Source organism: Girardinichthys multiradiatus, chromosome 11 (assembly GCF_021462225.1).
Source record: "Girardinichthys multiradiatus isolate DD_20200921_A chromosome 11, DD_fGirMul_XY1, whole genome shotgun sequence".
In the NCBI taxonomy this organism is placed as follows: Eukaryota; Metazoa; Chordata; class Actinopteri; order Cyprinodontiformes; family Goodeidae; genus Girardinichthys; species Girardinichthys multiradiatus.
The window spans coordinates 19949979-19972341 of NC_061804.1; the positions used below are offsets into that span (position 1 = coordinate 19949979).

Genomic DNA, 22363 nt, shown 5'->3' on the forward strand with positions numbered 1-22363 from the left:
AAACTGTGGGGTCCCAACATTTTAAATCAAGAGACAAAAACATTTTGTTTCATCTTTAACATTTATGTAACACTAGAGTTTTTTTTAACTACTGATCAAATATTCATAAGCTAAACAGAAAAGTGCAATCCAATTTAAGTACCAAAATTAAACACACTTTGAATGACAGTCGAGCTGGGTCTGTGCAACTTGGTATAATTCTGTTCTCCTTGTGCTTGTGAGAGATATGGCAATTTGCTTCACCTTGTCCTTAAGTTGTTGTCCTTCTCCATCTTAAAGTGTTTCTGCCACAGCTTCCATGCACTCTGTGATCATTTCCCAGTCAGTGAAAGGCTTTTTGTGTTTTCCCAAAATCTACTGTACTCACAGTGAACACTCGTATGCTCACTGTTGTGCTGTAAGACACTGTATTCTTCTGTCCATTCATCTTTAAATGTGTGATTTTCATTGTCCACTTTATGTAGTTTTGATGAAACCATCTTCTTTTATTCACTCATCTGTGCACCAAGTCATTGTACTATCAGCAAAGTGTGAGCTCCCAAGCTAGTAACTTAGCAACCCGTGTTGAAAGACCCCATAGTTTCTTCTTTGTCATTTTCTGGTGGTTGGCGTACAACAATGTGGTGCATTACTGCGACCACCTGGCTTGGAGTGTGGACCTGAATGTCGCTGACCCACATAGCTGTCTGCCTGTAACAAAACTCAGACACGGCAGCTGGCAGGAATAACATGTTTACATCTACATACTAAATGAGAAAATGTTCTGTTAGGTTAGGTTGGGGTAGCAGCAGCAGCCCTGACTGAAGCAGCTCATTGCCTGACTTACATTACGTGCAGCCCAGGGTCAAACACTCCACGGGGCTATACCATATTAACACGAGATGCGGCGCAAGTGAAGCTAGACACTGTTGGACAACATGCAGTAATATATAAAAATTTAAAATCAGGTTGTTTAAAATCACGGATTAGAGGACCCTAGTCTTCTAATCCGTGACCTCTGGTATAAAGTAAAAATATTGCTTTAACTTTACAACAGAAATGTCTCGAATGGATCTGAGGCAATATGTTTCAGCTCCCCACCTCCATTGTTGTTAAACTTTACATATTAGGATTGTCTTCATAGTAATTTTGTTAAGACTTTATATCAATGCAGTGTCACCAAGATTTACCTTTTTTTTATTGGCCACTAATTACTCAGGGAATCTTACATGCACAATTATGATAAATTATTTTATCCATTTCCTGATGAAAGTATGAGATCAGCGCTGTCTAAAGAAAACTGAAAATAACTTTTTCTTTAGGCTTTGTGGATCTTATGGAGACATGATTGCTGGCCTCAATTCTGAAGCCTTCAAGGACTTCAGCGGAGGCTTGAACATTTACTACAAACTGTCCAAAAACCATCCTAACTTGTTTGATGTAATGAAACGAGCCTTCCAATGCAACGCCATGTTAGGATGTGGGACGTTTGGTGGGGTAAACTGCATAAACTTGTTTCACCATGTTAGGTAAATGCAGAGTAAATGGCTCTGGTTTCTCAAGAAACAGAAATATCTTTGTTTCAGGAGAAAGGAAAGACGTTTTTTGAGGAGTTTGGTCTGGTGGACGGACACGCCTTCGCTGTGACTGGAGTCAAGCAGGTCTGATATTTCATTCATGCTGATCCCTGCAAAAGTATTCATTTCCATTGGGCCTTTTTGGTTTTTCAAGTTACAACCACAAACTTCTATGTATTGTTGAGATTTTTTTTGTGACAGACTAATAAACAAAAGTAGTGCACCAGTGGAAGAAGAATTGAATATTTTTTCACAAATGTATTTACTTATAAGGGTCTGTGGAATGCATTTATATTGCATAATAACAAGTTTAAATGTGAATCCAAGCAGCTATTACATAGTATTGACTTCATTTTCCGTGAATTAGCTTTATGGGTAAACAATTTCACATCTATTTTATTTTTTTAATTAGTAAAGGCTGATGGAGCAATATATTTTATAGTTGTATAAAAGTGTAGCTCTTACTTTGTTTCTTTATGTTGAAAATACATTCAGAAGAACAAAATGACTAAAAGTAGTCATAAGAGAGAAAATACATTTACCTAAATGCTGCATTGATAAATATTGATTTTCTCTTTTGGGTGAAGGAAATTTAGTACCTTGAAAGATTTGGGTTCAGTCTAAAAAGCTGGAGATGATGTAGTCCAAAAGGTTCTGGTTTGGTCCTACCTTCTCCATCTGTTAGCTGTGTTCCCTGCGAGGCTCGTTGTTATAAACCTGAAAGTCAAGGAGGGACAGGCTGTAACACAAAATGTATAGAATGAAAAACAGATCCATTAACTCAAAAGTACTGAACAAAACTCAGCTCAGTATTTAAAAATGATTTATTTTCACAATTGATGAGTTTTACACATAAACCATCAAACAAAAGGAGGCAATAAGCTTCAGGGTCTCCAAGGTAAGAACAACAAACAAAATACCCCCTCTGAATTAGAAATAAAGCAATTATTGTCTAATAAAAAAAGTACAGTGCCTAAGCTCCTGACTGGCCACAAAACAGGAGAAAACTAGTTGTAATAAAATGGCAGAAAACAACTGCTAAGCATCCTGATCTAATACAAAATATCTTAAGTAAAACAGTTCACCAAAACAATAAGGGCTGCAGCAGGGCTACAAACCTACATGAGAAGAAGCTCTCCTCCAGTAAGAGAGCCCCTGGAGAGGGATTTGTCTTGCATTTCTTCTTGCTACTCTTCCATAAAGGCCAGACTTTTGCAGTGCACAATGACAGTCATCCTGTTGACCAATACTGTATTATTTTGGTTAAATCTCTGAAAACTGCACCAGAACTGGGCTTTGTAATGTTCAGCAACTCTTATATGTTGATTTAGGTGGAGAGCCGAGGAAAAAAGGTGAAGCTGGTGAGGATCTGGAACCCCTGGGGTGAGAGGGAGTGGACCGGAGACTGGAGTGACAAGTAGGAGCCATTAAGTTGTCTGTCATCTGCTGTGCAGCTCTAAAAAGCATCTAGTTTTGTGGTAAAGCTGATTTGTGTTGCAGGTCGGCGCCGTGGCGCACTGTGAGCAGTGAGGTCCGGGCCAAGTGTGTGGAAGTGAAAGATGATGGAGAATTCTGGTGAACACAACAACAAAACTTTACATCTGAGATCTTGACTTCATTCACCAAACCGTCTAGTCAGCATTTCTGCTACATACTGTATTATTTTCTCATTCTTGGTTTGAAATAGGTCTTTGGCTTTATGTTATATACACACTTGGTATGAACACTTTTAAGATATCTGGGATATCTGTGCTTAAAAATACATTAAAGTGTTGATTAAAATATTGACAATTCAAAGTGCTCAAACTCCCTCTGGTGGAGGAATGGGAGAGGACTTAATAAACCTTTCCTTGTCCCGCAACCTTCTAAGCACCCTGTGTGCACTTAGGTACTCATCTGCCCCCTGCTGGCAGAAGCTGTGTAGCACACTCCAAATACATTTTTGGCTGCATAAAAAAGTCACTACAAACCTTAAAGTCTTAAAGCAATCTAATCTTTAAATTTAGAATCAGTTCAAAATGTATAAATCTTCATTGAAAGAACTCACCTCAAGTCTTGTTCATTGGTCTTTCAGGATGAAGATGGAGGACTTCTGTGTCTATTATGAGGAAATGGACATTTGTTGCGAGAGTCCCAACTTTGTGGATGGTGACCTAGAGAGTCAGTGGATCTGTTCACAGACAGAAGACCGCTGGGAGGAAGGCAGATCTGCTGGGGGCTCAGATAGTGAAACAAGTGGGTTTTTAATTTTTAAAATATTACTCTGTATATTTTGATAGATTGCTGTTGTTACAGCCAACAGGTTTTCTGTGCTTGTGCATGGATGCACTTAACTATAATTTTGGCCTAAACAGGATTTCTTGTTGCAAGGAAAATATAAGAGGGTTACAGTTAAAATATGTAAATATAACAAGCTTTACATGGCACACCTGTTCACACTTTTCCACAGGTGAGTTTTGGACAAATCCACAGTATCGTCTCAGGTTGAAAGAAAATAAAGGAGGGATCAATGTCCTGCTGTCTCTGCTGCAGAAGCCTGATGAAGAACATCGCAGCAAAGTTCAATATCATCAGATGGGCTTCTTCATCTACAAGGTCAGAGATTGTGTTCAAGTCATTGATGAATATCAGCTTCTAGTAAAAGTAATTTCTAATTTCCTGTTTTTTTTCTCGATTTTGATCAGGTGCCACCAGAGGTAAACCACGCCAATTTTCAAAGAACAAAATCAAACATAAAGATTATATGTAGAGAAAAATAAAACAAAACACATCATTTTCTGATCTTTTTCAGGCTCCTGAAGGCCAACTTCCATCCTCACTCTTTGAGGGCGCTTCACCCGTATCTGTCAGTAAGTTTGCTGCAACAAGGGAAAGGATCAAGTTGTACAGCTTGCCTGCAGGGGAGTACTTGATCATTCCCTGCACAATCGAGTCCAACATGACTGCAAGCTTCATCATCACCACCTACTCCAAGGAACCAGTTAAGATGGTGCGAGGACATCAGTAATTCTATGATAATACTTCTTTCACACAATATGTGGTGTCCTGCTTTTCCTCAAATTCGTTTTGAGTTACTTGTTTTGCGCTTACATTGCTATAAATCTACCAATGTCATTATCTTAAGAAATAAGATTTCATGAATGTTTATCTGCATCAGTCTTTAAATTGGTAATAAAGCAAAAACAACTATAAGTAATAAATAAATACATAAAGAAACGGGTTGTGGTCAGTTTCTCAGCTTGACGTATGGATGTGTCATTTCTGTATGTGCACAGCATCCTGTTTAACGGTGAAGTAAATGGATGAGCTTCCTTCTAGTAAAGCAAGGCTAGTTTATTTATATAGCACAATTCAGTAGCAAGATAATTCAAAGTGCAACACATGAGAAAAAGAAAAAGACATAATAGGGAAAGTACGTTACAGTGGCAAATAGTTAATTAAATAATTACACAAATAATTAAAGAGAATAAAAATGCAGAACTATAATAAGATGATAATGATAAAGATAAAAAATGAAAAAATAATGATAAAATGATCAATAAGATAAGATGAAAGGAAAGTTGGACTCAAAACTTTATTTATAATGTTTAGACAGCACAGTCAAAGGCCACTTTAAACAAATAAGTTTTTTAACTAAATTAGACGAGTAAATCTGGTTAAAGGTTTCAGCACCATCGTCCTTAAAGATGCGTTTTCTTATAATGTCTCTTTGGTAAACTGAGTCATTGCAGATGATGCTTTCAAAAATAACAGAAAAGTGGTCAGATAGGGCAACATCAGTTACAGACACCTTGGAAATGTTTAGACCCTTAGTGATGATCAAGTCCAAAATATGTCCCTGTTTGTGTGTTTGCTGTTTAACATGTTGAGTTAAACCAAAATTTGTAGCATTTCTAAAAATAAACTGATCTCTAGAATTGGCATGATGAGCAAACTAAGAAAGTACAGATGCAAAAAAAGAGATAATTGATGGGCTCACAGGTTGAAAGTTCAAATACTGACTAAATCTGAATTTCTGAAACATTAAATGCATCCACAACTCTCCCTATTTTTGGTCTTTAAACACATTACAGTATATTTATTATTATCATTATTAGTGTTCTGTAATGCCCTTTAGGGACATGTGATGTGTAAACAGAAATAAATGATAAAATAAAATAAAAATCACTAATTAGGTTAGTTCAGAAGTTATATCCAGTATTAGGAAGCCACTTTAATAAAGATTCAGACTCAGGAGGTAAACACCCTCACTTTTTCCAACATTAGGTTTACCCTTTCTCTTTTACAAAATTATACATAATTATATATTAAATGTGACCATTTGGTAATTGTGTCCTTCCACAATGTTTTTTGATTGTCTTCTCACTTTTATTTTTCTCTGAAAGTCTGAAGCAGTACAGTCCTGAACTGTGGTTAGAGGAAGTTATTTAGTTGCATAAACAAAATATAATATTGTTTTAATAATTAATTAAAATACATCAACAAGAATGTGTTTCCTAGCTGAGGAAAAAGGACACCCCGTCCCCTAATAGCTAGGCTTACCCCCTTTAGCTGAAATAACTTCAGTGAGGCGTTTCTTGTTGCCATTTAGTCATTTTCTCAGATGGTCTCACATTTACAGCCTCTAACCCTTGGTATGAGGTTTGATTTATGCCAAACTTGTCTTGTGTTCTGTGTTTAAACTTATCCAGGAAAGATTACTCCAGAAGTCCTGGTCCTTTGTCCACATTCTCTCTGCCAATTGTTGGGTTTTTCTAAAAGATCAAAGGTTTCCTCCTTGCAAACCTCCTATGGAAGTTAACCTTGTGCTTCTGATTGTACAGGCATGCAAGTTCTCATCAACATTTTCAAGATATACAGGTCCTTCTCAAAATATTAGCATATTGTGATAAAGTTCATTATTTTCCATAATGTCATGATGAAAATTTAACATTCATATATTTTAGATTCATTGCACACTAACTGAAATATTTCAGGTCTTTTATTGTCTTAATACGGATGATTTTGGCATACAGCTAATGAAAACCCAAAATTCCTATCTCACAAAATTAGCATATCATTAAAAGGGTCTCTAAACGAGCTATGAACCTAATCATTTGAATCAACGAGTTAACTCTAAACACCTGCAAAAGATTCCTGAGGCCTTTAAAACTCCCAGCCTGGTTCATCACTCAAAACCCCAATCATGGGTAAGACTGCCGACCTGACTGCTGTCCAGAAGGCCACTATTGACACCCTCAAGCAAGAGGGTAAGACACAGAAAGAAATTTCTGAACGAATAGGCTGTTCCCAGAGTGCTGTATCAAGGCACCTCAGTGGGAAGTCTGTGGGAAGGAAAAAGTGTGGCAGAAAACGCTGCACAACGAGAAGAGGTGACCGGACCCTGAGGAAGATTGTGGAGAAGGGCCAATTCCAGACCTTGGGGGACCTGCGGAAGCAGTGGACTGAGTCTGGAGTAGAAACATCCAGAGCCACCGTGCACAGGCGTGTGCAGGAAATGGGCTACAGGTGCCGCATTCCCCAGGTCAAGCCACTTTTGAACCAGAAACAGCGGCAGAAGCGCCTGACCTGGGCTACAGAGAAGCAGCACTGGACTGTTGCTCAGTGGTCCAAAGTACTTTTTTCGGATGAAAGCAAATTCTGCATGTCATTCGAAAATCAAGGTGCCAGAGTCTGGAGGAAGACTGGGGAGAAGGAAATGCCAAAATGCCAGAAGTCCAGTGTCAAGTACCCACAGTCAGTGATGGTCTGGGGTGCCGTGTCAGCTGCTGGTGTTGGTCCACTGTGTTTTATCAAGGGCAGGGTCAATGCAGCTAGCTATCAGGAGATTTTGGAGCACTTCATGCTTCCATCTGCTGAAAAGCTTTATGGAGATGAAGATTTCATTTTTCAGCACACCCTGGCACCTGCTCACAGTGCCAAAACCACTGGTAAATGGTTTACTGACCATGGTATCACTGTGCTCAATTGCCCTGTCAACTCTCCTGACCTGAACCCCATAGAGAATCTGTGGGATATTGTGAAGAGAACGTTGAGAGACTCAAGACCCAACACTCTGGATGAGCTAAAGGCCGCTATCGAAGCATCCTGGGCCTCCATAAGACCTCAGCAGTGCCACAGGCTGATTGCCTCCATGCCACGCCGCATTGAAGCAGTCATTTCTGCCAAAGGATTCCCGGCCAAGTATTGAGTGCATAACTGTACATGATTATTTGAAGGTTGACGTTTTTTGTATTAAAAACACTTTTTTTTTATTGGTCGGATGAAATATGCTAATTTTGTGAGATAGGAATTTTGGGTTTTCATGAGGTGTATGCCAAAATCATCCATATTAAGACAATAAAAGACCTGAAATATTTCACTTAGTGTGCAATGAATCTAAAATATATGAATGTTAAATTTTCATCATGACATTATGGAAAATAATGAACTTTATCACAATATGCTAATATTTTGAGAAGGACCTGTATTAACTTTTTTTTAGTAGTGTCTTACAGAACCATCCACCTTGAGAGAACCCACACATCCACGGGGAGAACATGCAAACTCCTTGCAGATTTGATCCTGTCTCTGGTTCAGGAGCAGCTTGACACGAGGAATGTGACGTTTGTATCTCATGTGAATGATTCGTCTGTGTGTGACTCTTGATGCTCTGACCCTGCCTCAGTCCATCCATTGAGAAATCTTTGCAGGTGTTTTGAGTTAATTAGATGATTAGTGACACCATGAGTTTACCATGTTTAACTTTTTCACAATATTTGAATTGTTTGAGAACCATGTCTGTCATCTACAAATTTGCTTCCGATGACTTTTAGCCGAAACACGTCCACCTCAGCCACATTACTGAAAGATAAGAGTGCTGGTTATCTACTTCTGGATGTTCTCCTGAACTGACCACCCATTGAGTTGCTGATATTACAATCATTTTATCCATGTCTTGTTTCAGCATGTGTGTAACGTATTAGTAAAGGTATCAGTTTTTCTTTTCTACAATTTATTCTAGTTTCTCCTTGAGATGTGTAAAAAAAAAAAAAAATTGTCTTTTCATTTAGTAGCACATGACCAAGTAAAAAAATTATTTAGGTAATCAGGTCTCCATAACAACCACTAGACACCGTTTGACTGAACGGCATCACAAACCTTTCTGAAATACCAGGATTTGAAATACCAGGATATTTTTGACCAGCACAAAAATCCCCTTTCTTCCACAGTCATCTCAGTACCCAGGTCTGAATCCTGTAAGAAGCAAGCGGTGTGAGCTGAAAAGAGAATAATTCTCTAAAGGATCAGCAGATCGTGCATAGAATAAATAAAGATCATAGATCCCTTTCTATGATTGCTCCACCCCTTGCAAAATGTTTCAGAAGACTAAGTGCTGTCATCTTGAAAAAGAGTAGTCAGCATGGGAACCAATAACTGTGCCACAAGTTATGTTCACAAATGTAACCATATGAAATGTTACAGTTTTCTAAATTGTTCAGTGCAATATTGAGTAAAGATGATCTGAAGGCTGTTTTCTACACATTTCTATCACATTTCTAAATGTGGAGGTTGCTGCATACTGGTAAAGATTTAACAAACTAAAAATTACGGTCTGTTCATAAATTCATTTGTATACCTTTGTTCAAATCACTCACACCTGTCCACAAAATGTAATCAACACCATATCTGACACGCATACTTTGGATAATAAATATGTTATGTTTTCAAAGAATTGATGACCTGTTCTATGAATGCTATTCACTCCGCAGCATTTTGTTGAGTTCATCTGTAAATATCTTTCTTGCACACAAGCGAACCTGAGAGCATTCAGGAAGCAGAAGACTGAAGCAGAAATTATTTAATGAACTTATCACCCACAGCATAGAAGAGATAAAAATAAATGTGAATGAACAAAAAGTTACTGTTTTACGATATTTTCCAACATGTCTATCGAACGCATTCATCTGAGGACAGTCTGAAGTGCCTGTGTTTTTCAGTTGCATGTTTGCTAACTTCTACAGTATTTTAGGAAATTAAATACAATTATATGTTTGTGTTTAGGTTTGGCTGAAATCTGCAGACTGGATGGTTGATAATACAATGAGTGTGAAATATAGACTAAAGGAGTTTCTTCTCAATGTTTTTTTGTGGAAAAACTCCACTAAAACAACACTATTCTTGTCCTATGAACTGAGATAAAGGTCGAGTGAAACACAGAGATGATTTTCGTGTCATGGATAAATCTCAGTCCTCTTCCTTCTCGATGTAGCTCTTATTTGCCGAGCGTGCCATCTGTCTGGCCATGTAGCGATCTCGTGCCGAACTCACAGTGTGTTCCGTGCTGCGCTTTGCAAACTTGTTTGCTTTTTCCGCTTCATCTTCTTTCTCCTCAGCCACTTTTTTCTGTTCATCATCCGTTTCCTTTGGACGCTGACTGACTGACTCCTTATCATCAGCATCTGTTTCCTCCTTCACCTCTGCCTTTTCTCTCTCTGGCTCTTTGCTTCTGTCTTTCTCTTCCTCCTGATCCTTGTCCTTCCGTTTGTCTTCTTCTGAATTCCTCCTCTTCTCCTTTTCGCCATTTTTCTCCAGCTCCCTCTCTCTTGAGCTTCTCTCCCTCCTCCCGTGCCTTTCTTTAGGACTTCTTTCACGTTTGCCATGCCTTTCTTCCCTCTCTGAATCCCTCCTGCCTCTGCTTCTGTCATCATCTCTACCTCGATCTCTGTCCCTTTCCTTTCTTCTGTCGCGGTCACTTCGTTTGTCTCCATGTCTGTCATCCCTCTCTCTCCCATGGTGTCTATCTCTGTCTCTCCCTTTGTTTTTATGGCTCTTCTTATGTCTATCTCCATCTCTCTCCGTTTCCTTCTCTGCCCCACTCCCGGATGAAGGTGACCTCTGCCTGTACTGACGATTCGAGTGAGCCGAGCCTCCGCCTGGTTTATTAAATCCAGTCTTTGGCTGTTGGTCCTCCTCAGAGTCGCTGCCTGAAGTGGGGATGTTCTCATGGGATGGAGGAGAAGGGGCAGGCGAGGTCCTCTCAGCTTCTTTTGAAGCATCTGAAGGTTGATTTCTGTGGATTGAAAAAACACATTAGTAGAGATAAAGATTACCAAAAGATTTGAAAATTATACTGTTTTAACTGAGATAAACTAACTTGTTTGCTGAGCGATCTGGGATCTCCTCCTCTCCAACAGTCTGATTCAGCAGGTGGCGATAGAAGCCGCTCAGATCTTTCTGTTTCCTCACGTCCAGAGCAGCTGAATGGAAAAGATACATATAAAAAAAATTATCCTCTCTTACATAAAATTGAAATTTTGCACAACAGTCCAAACTCTTACAGTTTCAATACTAAGGTGCATCACAATAAACAAGAATATCTTGGAAAAGTTTATTCATTTTAGCAAATCAGTTCACATAGTGAAACTCATATTGATTCATTACGCAAATATTCCTAGCGTTAACTTTGTTTAATAGTGATGATCATGGATCAGAGTAAATAAAAACAAAAATGTACTTTCCCAGAAATAAAATATTATACGAAACCAATTAAAAAAAGATAGAAATGTTATGTTATGGCTTGCAGTGGCCTAATCGATCATCTGGTTTACTGCTGACATTGCTGAAGAAGCTGGCTATTCACAGAGTGCTATATTTAAGCATAATGGAAGGTTGAGTGGAAGGAAAAACTGCAGTAGAAAAAAGGGGCAACAGGGAAAACCTGTTGCCTTAAGGGGATTGTGAAGCAAATGTCCATTTAAGATCTTTAGGTCCACATTCCTCTTTTCAGATAAAAGTGAAGTTTGTATTTTATTAGAAAATCAAGGTCCCAGCAGCAGAAAATCTATGTAGTATTCTATAGAGGAGAATGGAAGAAATCACAGCAGATGAGCTGAAGACCACTAATACATCAACGTGGGTTTCTTTAACACCTCAGCAGAGCCACAGACTGATCACCATTCCATGCTGCAGTGATGAAATATTTCACGGAAAGAAGCCCTGACCAAGTATTGTACAGATTCTGTACAGCACATGGATATATGTTTCAGTGGACTGACATACTAATATTAAAAATCATGCTTTATTGTTATTATCATGTTTTATAATCCCATTGTTAAAGTATTTGCTTAGAGATGAGTTATAAGTACTAAGTGCTTTTAGTATATGTCAAAACATGCCAGAGACCATGGCTGCAAAGTAGGGTTTGGAGAAAAAGAAAATATGATCTTAAATAAATAATTTTATTGCATTAGCCTAATCTGGGAAAAAAAATTTGATTATGAGATTTTTTCAATCCTTCTCACTGTGTGTGGTAGAAAAACAAACCTTCTCGTCCTGCCTTGTTTGTCACAGTTCCAGATGTTTAGGCAAGGACTTCTTAGGCCCAACACATCTGCCTTATTTAAATCACATGTTCTCTTGTCTTTCCCATTTTGAAGCATGGCTGAGAGGAAGCGACCCTTTTGTGTCATGTTAAGTTTATAATCCAGAGAAACGGGAGGTAATGGATCACTAATTAAATATTTGTAGACACTGATTACATTTAACCTCTTAAGCCCCTTAGGGTGTATTCACACTTGTCACATTTGGTCCGCTTTAAACGGACCAGAGTTTGTTTTCCCCCCTTGGTCCGGACCTTTTGTGCAGGTGTGAATACACTCAAGCGAACCCAGGTCCGGATCAAACAACCGGACCGAGACCCACTGTTTGAGGTGGTCTTGGTCCGCTTCCAAACGGACTGTGGTGCGGTTCCCTTATGGTTGGAATACAAACCGGCCCCGATCCGAACCAACTACAAAAGGTGTATGTCTCTTTGGACATAAAAACCACCATAGCTGGTAGCAAAGGTGTGTGTTGTAAGGTAATCATACCTGATAAGCTGTGCGTTGCTTAGCAACGCTACTGGCTTGTTGTGGGACAAGGCACGTAGATAACGTTGGCGTTCAGCACGCATTCTCCGACGGGGTTCGAAAATTATGAATGTAACGTCTCAATCTGTGTTGAATGAGCTGCTCTTGACTCCCACAATAATATTGCAGCTTTAATACCGTCACAAATATGCAGAACAGATGTGCACGTCTACAGCTGTTTTCCTCTATTTCCAGGTCTGTGCTCTGTCCCGCCCCCATCATTTCTGTCCAATGGGAACAATGATCGTCACCCGCGTGGCTTTGTTTACAAGTAATAGTTCACTTACAAAAAGTACAACGTGAAAACAAACCGCAACAAATGAAAAAAATAAAAGTTAGCTTTTGGTCCGGAACAATAAGCGGACCAAAGGACTTTCCTGGTGTGAATACACCCTTAAACTATGTTTAAGAAGACACATGTCTACTTAAACATGTCTACATGTGAAGAAAAAAATATCGAGGCACGTGACGTCGCCCGGTACGGCAGAGCCGGGGTCCCACCCTGGAGCCAGGCCTGGGGTCGGGACTCGTCGGAGAGCGCCTGGTGGCCGGGTTGCTCCTCGCGGGACCCGGCCGGGCCAAGCCCGAATGAGAGACGCGAGGCCATCCCCCAGTGGGCCCACCACCTGCAGGGGGAACCGTGAGGGACTGGTGCAAAGAGGATTGGGTGGCGGACGAAGGTGGAGACCTCAGCGGCCCGATCCCCGGATGCTTAGGCTGGCTCTAGAGACGTGGAATGTCACCTCGCTGGGGAGGAAGGAGCCTGAGCTTGTGCGGGAGGTCGAGAGATATTGACTAGAAATAGTCGGGCTTGCCTCCACGCACAGCGTGGGCTCTGGAACCCATCTCCTTGAGAGGGGTTGGACTCTGTTCTACTCTGGAGTGGCCCGCGGGGAGAGGCGGCGGGCTGGTGTGGGTTTGCTTGTTGCCCCCCAGCTCAGCCGTCTCGTGTTGGGGTTTACCCTAGTGGATGAGAGGGTCGTATCCCTGCGCCTTCGGGTTGGGGAGAGGTCTCTGACTATCATTTCAGCCTACGGGCCGAGTGGCAGTGCGGAGTACCCGGCCTTCTTGGCGTCTCTGTCGGGGGTGCTGGATAGTGCCCCTCCCGGGGACTCCATTATTCTGCTGGGGGACTTCAACGCCCACGTGGGAAACGACAGTGACACCTGGAGAGGCATGATCGGGAGGAATGGCCTCCCCGATCTGAATCCGAGTGGTGTTTTGTTATTGGACTTCTGTGCTAGTCACGGTTTGTCCATAACGAACACCATGTTCAAACATAAGGGTGTCCATCAGTGGACTTGGCACCAGGACACCCTAGGCAGGAGGTCGATGATCGACTTTGTTGTCGTATCATCAGATCTTCGGCCACATGTTTTGGACACTCGGGTGAAGAGAGGGGCTGAGCTGTCCACTGATCATCACCTGGTGGTGAGTTGGATCCGCTGGAGGAGGAGAAAGCCAGTCAGTCTTGGCAGGCCCAAGCGCATAGTGAGGATCTGCTGGGAACGTCTGGCGGAGCCCTCGGCCAGGGATGTATTCAACTCCCACCTCTGGGAGAGCTTCGACCAGATCCCGGGGGATGTTGGAGACATAGAGTCCGAGTGAACCATGTTCTCCGCATCTATTGTCGATGCTGCTGCCCGTAGCTGTGGCCGTAAGGTCTGCGGTGCCTGTCGCGGCGGCAATCCCAGAACCCGGTGGTGGACACCGGCAGTAAGGGATGCTGTTAAGCTGAAGAAGGAGTCCTATCGGCTGTGGTTGGCTTGTGGGACTCCTGAGGCGTCTGACGGGTACCGTGAGGCCAAGCCTGCTGCGGCCCGGGCTGTGGCAGAGGCAAAAACACGGGCCTGGGAGGAGTTCGGTGAGGCCATGGAGAAGGACTACCGGTTGGCCTCGAAGCGATTCTGGCAAACCGTCCGTCGCCTCAGGAGGGGAAAGCAGTGCTTCGCCAACACTGTTTATAGTGGGGGCGGGAGACTGCTGACCTCGACTGAGGACATTATCGGGCGGTGGAAGGAGTACTTCGAGGATCTCCTCAATCCTGCCATCACGCATTCCGTGGTGGAAACAGAGGCTGGGGACTCGGGGTCGGACTCTTTCATCACCCAGGCTGAAGTCACCGAGGTGGTTAAAAAGCTCCGCGTTGGCAAGGCTTCGGGGGTGGATGAGATCCGCCCTGAGTACCTCAAGTCTCTGGATGTTGTAGGGCTGTCATGGTTGACACGTCTCTTCAACATTGCGTGGCGGTCGGGGACAGTGCCTCTGGACTGGCAGACTGGGGTGGTGGTCCCCCTTCATAAGAAGGGGGACCGGAGGGTGTGTTCCAACTACAGGGGGATCACACTCCTCAGCCTCCCTGGTAAGGCCTACGCCAGGGTATTGGAGAGGAGAGTCCGACCGATAGTCGAACCTCGGCTTCAGGAGGAGCAGTGTGGTTTTCGTCCCGGCCGTGGAACACTGGACCAGCTCTATACCCTCTACAGGGTGCTCGAGGGTTCATGGGAGTTTGCCCAACCGGTTCACATGTGTTTTGTGGACCCGGAGAAGGCATTCAACTGTGTCCCTCGTGATGCCCTGTGGGGGGTGCTCCAGGAGTATGGAATCGGGGGCCCTTTACTAGGGGCCATCCGGTCCCTGTACGAGCAGAGCAGGAGTTTGGTCCGCATTGCCGGCACTAAGTCGGACCTGTTCCCAGTGCATGTTGGACTCCGGCAGGGCTGCCCTTTGTCACCGGTCCTGTTCATAACTTTTATGGACAAGATTTCTAGACGCAGCCAAGGGCCGGAGGGGGTCGGGTTTGGGGACCAGTGGATTTCGTCTCTTCTTTTTGCAGATGACGTGGTCCTGCTGGCCCCCTCTAGCCAAGACCTACAGCATGCGCTGTGGCGGTTCGCAGCCGAGTGTGAAGCAGCTGGGATGAGGATCAGCTCCTCCAAGTCCAAGGCCATGGTTCTCGACCGGAAAAGGGTGGCTTGTCCTCTTCCGGTTGGAGGGGAGTTCCTGCCTCAAGTGGAGGAGTTTAAGTATCTCGGGGTCTTGTTCATGAGTGAGGGAAGAATGGAGCGGGAGATTGACAGACGGATCGGTGCGGCTGCCACAGTAATGGGGGCGCTGTGCCGGTCCGTTGTGGTGAAGAGAGAGCTGAGCCGAAAAGCAAAGCTCTCAATTTACTGGTCGGTGTACGTTCCTACCCTCACTTATGGCCATGAACTTTGGGTCATGACCGAAAGAACGAGATCCCGGATACAAGCGGCTGAAATGAGCTTCCTCCGTAGGGTGGCCGGGCACTCCCTTAGAGATAGGGTGAGGAGCTCGGCCATCCGGGAGGGGCTCGGAGTAGAGCCGCTGCTCCTCCACATTGAGAGGAGCCAGTTGAGGTGGCTCGGGCATCTATACCGGATGCCTCCTGGACGCCTTCCTTGGGTGGTGTTCCAGGCACATCCCACCGGGAGGAGGCCCAGGGGACGGCCCAGGACACGCTGGAGGGACTATGTCTCTCCGCTGGCCTGGGAACGCCTTGGGCTCCCCCTGGAGGAACTGGAGGAGGTGTCTGGAGAGAGGGACGTCTGGGCGTCTCTGTTGAGTCTGCTGCCCCCGCGACCCGGTCCGGATAAAGCGGAAGACGACGAGTACGAGTACGAGATGTCGCCTAACATAGACATGTGTGGTATCCTCTGAAACATCAGACTCTTGGCTAAAAGCTGATATAAACAATTTCTATGAACACCAAACACAGTTAAAACTACAAGCAGTTGAATCAGAAAAATGCAGGAAGTAAACGCACTCTACAAAATGGATTCACTGGACGTCTCAGCCTCTGCTTCCTGATTGGTGGGATTGATGTGAAAGACGTGGAGATAACCTTATTCTACTGGCTCTAAGGATGAAAAGGAGAAGTCATTTGTGCAATTCGGCCAATCCAAACTCGAGTTATTGGCATGCGTAATGTAGGTTGTTATGTAAACATTGAGTACGCTGTAACGCAAGCCGCAGTCGCTACAGCTGTTACGCACCGGATCTTCCTACCTCTGGTTGTTTATGTGCTGTGGTTCTCATTTCACGTGTTCGAGTCTTTGTTTTTGGAACACAATGGCTTCCCGCACAAAGTTCTACATTATCGCTGAAGCTTTGGACCTAATTACAATGGACTGCGGTACTGAAGACTGTGTAGAAGATTCATCATCTGAAGACGAAGAGCTTATTTATCCCGGTAAGATCATTGATGAGCTGGATTATGCAGTTGTGCCGCTTGAAAGGTATGTAATTTTAGTCGTCATCGTCTTGCGCTTTATCCGGGACCGGGTTGCGGGGGCAGCAGAGACGCCCAGACGTCCCTCTCCCCAGACACCTCCTCCAGCTCCTCCGGGGGGAGCCCAAGGCGTTCCCAGGCCAGCCGAGAGACATAGTCCCTCCAGCGTGTCCTGGGCCGTCCCCTGGGCCTCCTCCCAGTGGGACGTGCCTGGCTCCTCTCGATGTGGAGGAGCAGCGGCTCTACTCCGAGCCTCTCCCAGATGGCCGAGCTCCTCACCCTATCTCTAAGGGAGTGCCCGGCCACCCTACGGAGGAAGCTCATTTCAGCCGCTTGTATCCGAGATCTTGTTCTTTCGGTCATGACCCAAAGTTCATGGCCATAGGTGAGGGTAGGAACGTAGACCGACCGGTAAATCGAGAGCTTCGCTTTTCGGCTCAGCTCTCTTTTCACCACAACGGACCGGCACAGCGCCCCCATTACTGTGGCAGCCGCACCGATCCGTCTGTCGATCTCCCGCTCCATTCTTCCCTCACTCATGAACAAGACCCAGAGAAACTTAAACTCCTCCACTTGAGGCAGGAACTCCCCTCCAACCTGAAGAGGACAAGTCACCCTTTTCCGGTCGAGAACCATGGCCTCGGACTTGGAGGAGCTGATCTTCATCCCAGCCGCTTCACACTCGGCTGCGCACCGCCCCAGCGCATGATGTAGGTCTTGGCTAGAGGGGGCCAGCAGGACCACGTCATCTGCAAAAAGAAGAGAAGAAATCCTCTGGTCCCCAAACCAGACACCCTCCGGCCCTTGGCTGCGTCTAGAAATCCTGTCCATAAAAGCCCTGCCAGAGTCCAACATGCACCGGGAACAGGTCCGACTTAGTGCCGGCAATGCGAACCAAACTACTGCTGCGCTTATACAGAGATCGGATGGCCCCTACTAAAGGGCCCCCAATTCCATACTCCTGGAGTATGGAATTGGGGGCACTGTATCGGCCGTGGACCACTTCAGGTTCTTAAGAACCACCATCTCTGAGGACCTGAGATGGTCCTCACACATAGACACTGTTCGAAAGAAGGCCCAGCAGAGACTGTACTTCCTGAGGCAACTCAAGAAGTTCAACCTTCCACAGGAGCTGCTGGTCATCTTCTACACTGCCATCATTCAATCTGTCCTGTTTTCATCCATCTCAGTGTGGTTTGGATCATCCACAAAACAGGACAGGTCCAGACTGCAACAAATAATCAGGACTGCAGAGAGAATAATCAGGGCTGACCTTCCCTCCATCCAGGACTTATACAGGTCTAGGGTCAGAAAAAGAGCAGCTAAAATCTCTGCAGACCCCACACACCCTGCACATAAACTGTTTAGAGTTTTACCTTCAGGCCGCCGCTACAGAGCATTGTTCACTAAAACCAGCCGCCACAGAGACAGTTTCTTCCCGCAGGCTGTTTCTCTGATGAACATTCAATAGAGTACCAAACAACAGCATACAGATGTTGCAAATGCACCTTTTTTATTAGATATGTGTATATTGTACATTGTAAATTGTAAATTTGTATATTCTGTAATGCAAAAACAGAACAAAAGAGCAAAGTGTACCGGAGTCAAATTCCTTGTTTGTATGCACGAACTTGGCAATAAAGCTGATTCTGATTCTTTTTTTTTTATGCTGGTGCTTCCTGTTCAATAAATGTGCTCCAGTATGATTCAACATAGCATTTTCTTGTTCTATTTAAAATTATTAAAAAATAAATGTGGATAATAAAAACTGAAAAATCAATAACAGGCTGTTTTAGACATGTAAAAAGTAGTTTATTACATTTTTCAAGTAAAAACACAAGAAATCCCCACTTTCGCAGATGGTGCCAAATTGTGCCAAAATGTGTCCAAAAGGAAAAATGCCTACGAATGTCTTTACTAAAACCTCTGTAACTTTGCTTTAGTTTACCTCAGCTGCTTGAAACTATGCACAGGTAATGTCCACAAGTGGATTTAGGGTTTTCTAAAGTTTGTAGCCTTCCTCATGATCTTTCTAAAAGGTTTATATACTGTACAATGCAGGAAAAATTCTGGCAAGGGAAACATTTATCATTTTTTTCTTTGCGCCATCCTCATTATTCTCTGAAACAACAGCTGTTAATGAGATATTTACACTTCTGATTGAATCTCCAGAGTGTTACCTTGGGTTACAAGAGGTTAATAAGCATCAAAGTACAAATAAGAAATTAATGTCATATTTATTTTTTAGGATTTTTTTTACAACGGACACTAATAAAGATGATTTTGTAAAAAAGAAAAAAAAAAACTGAACAAATGTTTGGGTTGTGCTACTGCAATAAAAAATTAAATCAATGTAAGGCATTTAAACAACTTTTCCTACCAGGGGTGCTGGTAAGTAAGTGTGTGGGGGAGCACTGTATCTGGCTTGTTACCCAATAAATTGACCGTACTGTTTTCCAGTTAATCTTAAAATTTAAAATTTGTTTGCATATCATTTTTTTTAGAATGGTTTATTTTTGCACAGCACTGACCTGCAGATATTCAGTGGCTTTTTTGTTTTTTTGTCATGCAACTTTAATATTGCCTCCCTTTCCATCTCTTTCTTCACAAACAAAATGACTATATGTTGTAATTTTTAGCTTTTCAATATGAAACTGTGATTTTTTTGACCTTTTTAAAATAAATATGAGCAAAATATAAAAAATGAACTGTGTTCTGTTTCATTTAAACTCAGCAACAGGTAATTTAGAGCAGATAGTTTGAATACGCAGATGGAAAACATTGGTCTAACCTTCTATCTCTGCCTGTCTTCTCTCTCTCTCCTCTTCCTCCTTCTGCTCCTCCAGTTTCTTCTTGTAGGCCGAGGTAACGTAGGCCTCTTTATCAGCAAACTTCTCCCCCTCTGCCTCCCTCTCCTTCTGAATCTTCCGCTCATCTCTCCGCTCCTGTTCTTTCTTTCGCTCCTCCACCGCTTTCATTAACTGGTGGATATATTTGGGCTGTAACCAAAAAAAAAACAAAAAAAATGAAAAGACAAAATGTTTTGCCTTATGGTTCATTTTTCACGCAGCAACACTGGAATTAGAGAACCACTATAATCAAAGGAGCTACATGCATCATATAGTGTTTAATAACTGAATTTACCCTTTTGTCAGCTCCTTCCAGGACTTTTTTGTTGCTCTCGTGTTTCTGCTTTTGCATGTCTTCGTAGACCGCATCGTAGTCGTAAACGGTGCTGTCCTGCTCCAGGGCCTTCTGCATCTCTAAACGAGTCTGTAGACAAAAACGAGGGGAGAGAGAAAAATGAATAAAGACCTGGAAAAACAAATTGCAGAAGATACATGCTTAACAAAACCAACAAATGAAATACTTTCTTTATCTCACCTGCTTCATCATCTTCTTTTTGATAGCCTCCTTCTGCAGAGTCTCCCCAACTGAAGTCTGAAGAATGAAACATGAGATTTTGTGTTCAAAATAACTTTTTCAGTCTCCCAACATTGATGGCACATATTCAACCCTAAGGTTTACCCACTTCGTCATCGGAGTCATCTCCGAACACTGAGGGTTTTGGCAGGATTGCGGTTTTTGACCCTCCCTTCTTCTGGGGCAAGATAAGCCCGTACCTGAAAACACAGACAACAACGAGGTTTATTAAACTCTGCCCTGAGATTTGTGTTTACATGAAGTGTTAATTATAAGCAAAAACTGGTCGTGATAAAAGGATAAACAAATTTTACTTAACGTTTCATATCAACAGTGTGTTGTATACAGGATACTTATTGGAAACATTGCTTTTCTACATGAAGAACCTTAAAGATTGTAGTTAGGAGAACAGTGTAGTGGGCTGAAAGGAAATTGGTCATGATGTTCAGAAACAGTCCAGAAATAACCAAGTCTTAAGCCTTGTACAAACTGGAAGCAGGAAAATCCGCTGTCACTATCCACATGCACTGACAAGATGCCAAAGAAAAAAGAAGCGCCTGTTTCAAAATCATTATCTTCAAGCTTGACTGTAATTATCTACTGCCCACACGAATGAGCCGAATAAACCCTGGAGAAAAGTTCTATGGTCAGACGAGACATAAATTTGGTTATTTGGCCACAATGACATGGAGGTATGTTTGCAGGGACAAAGGTGAGACTTTTGGACCAAGGAACACTGTACTGCCAAGCATTGTGGTGGCAGCATCATTCTCTGGATGTGTTTTGCTGCTAATGGTACTGGTGCGTTGTAGAAAGTGGAGCAAATAATGAAGAAGGCGGAATACCTCTAAATTTTTTACTTTGCTTCACGTCACCAGCTAGATAGTTGGAACTCAGACACAATTGGGTGATCCAATAGTACAATGATCCCAAACACACATTAAAACTGATTTTGGTATGAATAAAACAGGATGATATTAAGCTTTTGGAATGGCCCTGACCTCAACCCTCCTGGAGAAATGTGGACAATACTTAAAAGCCATGCCAGGATACCAACCAGGGTAAACTTAACACTTTTCTGATATCCAGCCAGAATGAGGACAGGGCCTGGTTTATGGCAAAAAAAAAAAAAATAACCAAACATACAAGATACATTTAACCCAACATTAGAGGTATTAAATATCAGTGGGGATAAATCTATACATTTGTGCGCCCACTTCTTGTTTTTAAGATTATCTTAATTTATGTGTGTATAATTAAGACCCTCCTAAGAAAGAACACTTCAAATGTAACCCCACACGTAAACAGCTCTGGGCATTAATTCAGATGTAGACATATTTATGTTTTTAGAAGACATTTCCGTGCAGCACAGCTTGACAACGCTATCAGCAATCAACTAAGAATATAAGGTGGCACATTGTATTTGTTCAAACAGACCCTGGCGAGCACCATGGGAAACACAAACGTTTCAATGCTTTGGGTTTTATACCAGTTTTGTGGCAAAACTGGCAGTTAAATGCATCGCTTCACAGTGCTAATGGGATACTGAAAAATGCTAAGGTTGCTTAACGCTTCCTGACCACATACACGATTCAAATTAAAAAATTACAATTTAGCCAGTTGAAAAAAAATCCGCGTTTTAATTACTAGTAAAAACAGTCATTGTAATCTAGTGAAGGTTAGCATAACGCTAATCGGTCTTTAAACGTCAGCAATAAAACCCCGTCGCTTTGATCAATACAGTCAGTCTTGTATTATGATTAGAAACGTATAAATATCCGATACGACACCTGGTAGTTTTAATACAAACAAGAAAAAACATTAAAACACTTAGCTTTAGCCTTGTTAGCTTGTTTGTCACTTACTGTTTTGTAGGCAGCGCCATGTTTGCCCTGCTGACTGTGATCGACCTCCGCAGATTCGATACACAAATAACACAAAATCATTTCACTGATCCCAGACTTCAAACAAAAACTGTCAAAGTATTTTTTTACAAAGATATGAACATAACCATCTAAAATTTTATTATTGAGTCTTGTATTTTCTCCAATGAAGTCACACTAAGTTAGACTTAAGTTAGGACGTATGCTGACATAAAGGATTATTTGTCGTTCAATTATATTTTTTATGTTTAATGATTTAAAAAAGAATTACACATCATATAAAGCTCAATATCCTAATCTTAAAACTATTTTAACAGGTAGAAGTGATACAATTATTGTTGCTACCAATAGAGGGCGAGA

General features: G+C 42.5%; 2 protein-coding genes across 2 annotated transcripts in view; one reads left to right on the top strand and one right to left on the bottom strand.

The window, feature by feature from the left end:
• Window positions 1–4772, top strand: part of LOC124875986 (calpain-2 catalytic subunit-like) — a 67160-nt gene extending 62388 nt beyond the window's left edge. The window contains exons 5-12 of the mRNA XM_047378442.1: window positions 1302–1476; window positions 1566–1640; window positions 2888–2973; window positions 3057–3131; window positions 3631–3791; window positions 4006–4151; window positions 4241–4252; window positions 4348–4772. Of these exons, the coding sequence (XP_047234398.1) occupies window positions 1302–1476; window positions 1566–1640; window positions 2888–2973; window positions 3057–3131; window positions 3631–3791; window positions 4006–4151; window positions 4241–4252; window positions 4348–4563 (946 nt within the window). The 3' untranslated portion in view covers window positions 4564–4772. The remainder of the gene's footprint in view (window positions 1–1301; window positions 1477–1565; window positions 1641–2887; window positions 2974–3056; window positions 3132–3630; window positions 3792–4005; window positions 4152–4240; window positions 4253–4347) is intronic.
• Window positions 4773–9381: 4609 nt separating this feature from the next.
• On the bottom strand, window positions 9382–22053 carry nsrp1 (nuclear speckle splicing regulatory protein 1). The gene is made up of 7 exons (XM_047378795.1): window positions 21986–22053; window positions 20230–20320; window positions 20082–20138; window positions 19842–19970; window positions 19489–19696; window positions 10693–10795; window positions 9382–10608 (listed from the first exon to the last, which is right to left on the bottom strand). Exons 1-7 carry the CDS (start codon window positions 22003–22005, stop codon window positions 9783–9785), a joined length of 1434 nt encoding a protein of 477 aa, XP_047234751.1. The 5' UTR covers window positions 22006–22053; the 3' UTR covers window positions 9382–9782.
• Between the last annotated feature and the right edge of the window lie 310 nt (window positions 22054–22363).

Bases quoted from the DNA above. Each gene is read 5' to 3' on its own strand.
- nsrp1 (XM_047378795.1), bottom strand. From the start codon at position 22,005: ATGGCGCTGCCTACAAAACA. The intron at 19,971-20,081 runs GTGAGATAAAGA...TTTTGTCTACAG, and splicing joins AAAAGAAGATGATGAAGCAG to ACTCGTTTAGAGATGCAGAA. The intron at 19,697-19,841 runs GTAAATTCAGTT...TTTTGGTTACAG, and splicing joins TGGAAGGAGCTGACAAAAGG to CCCAAATATATCCACCAGTT.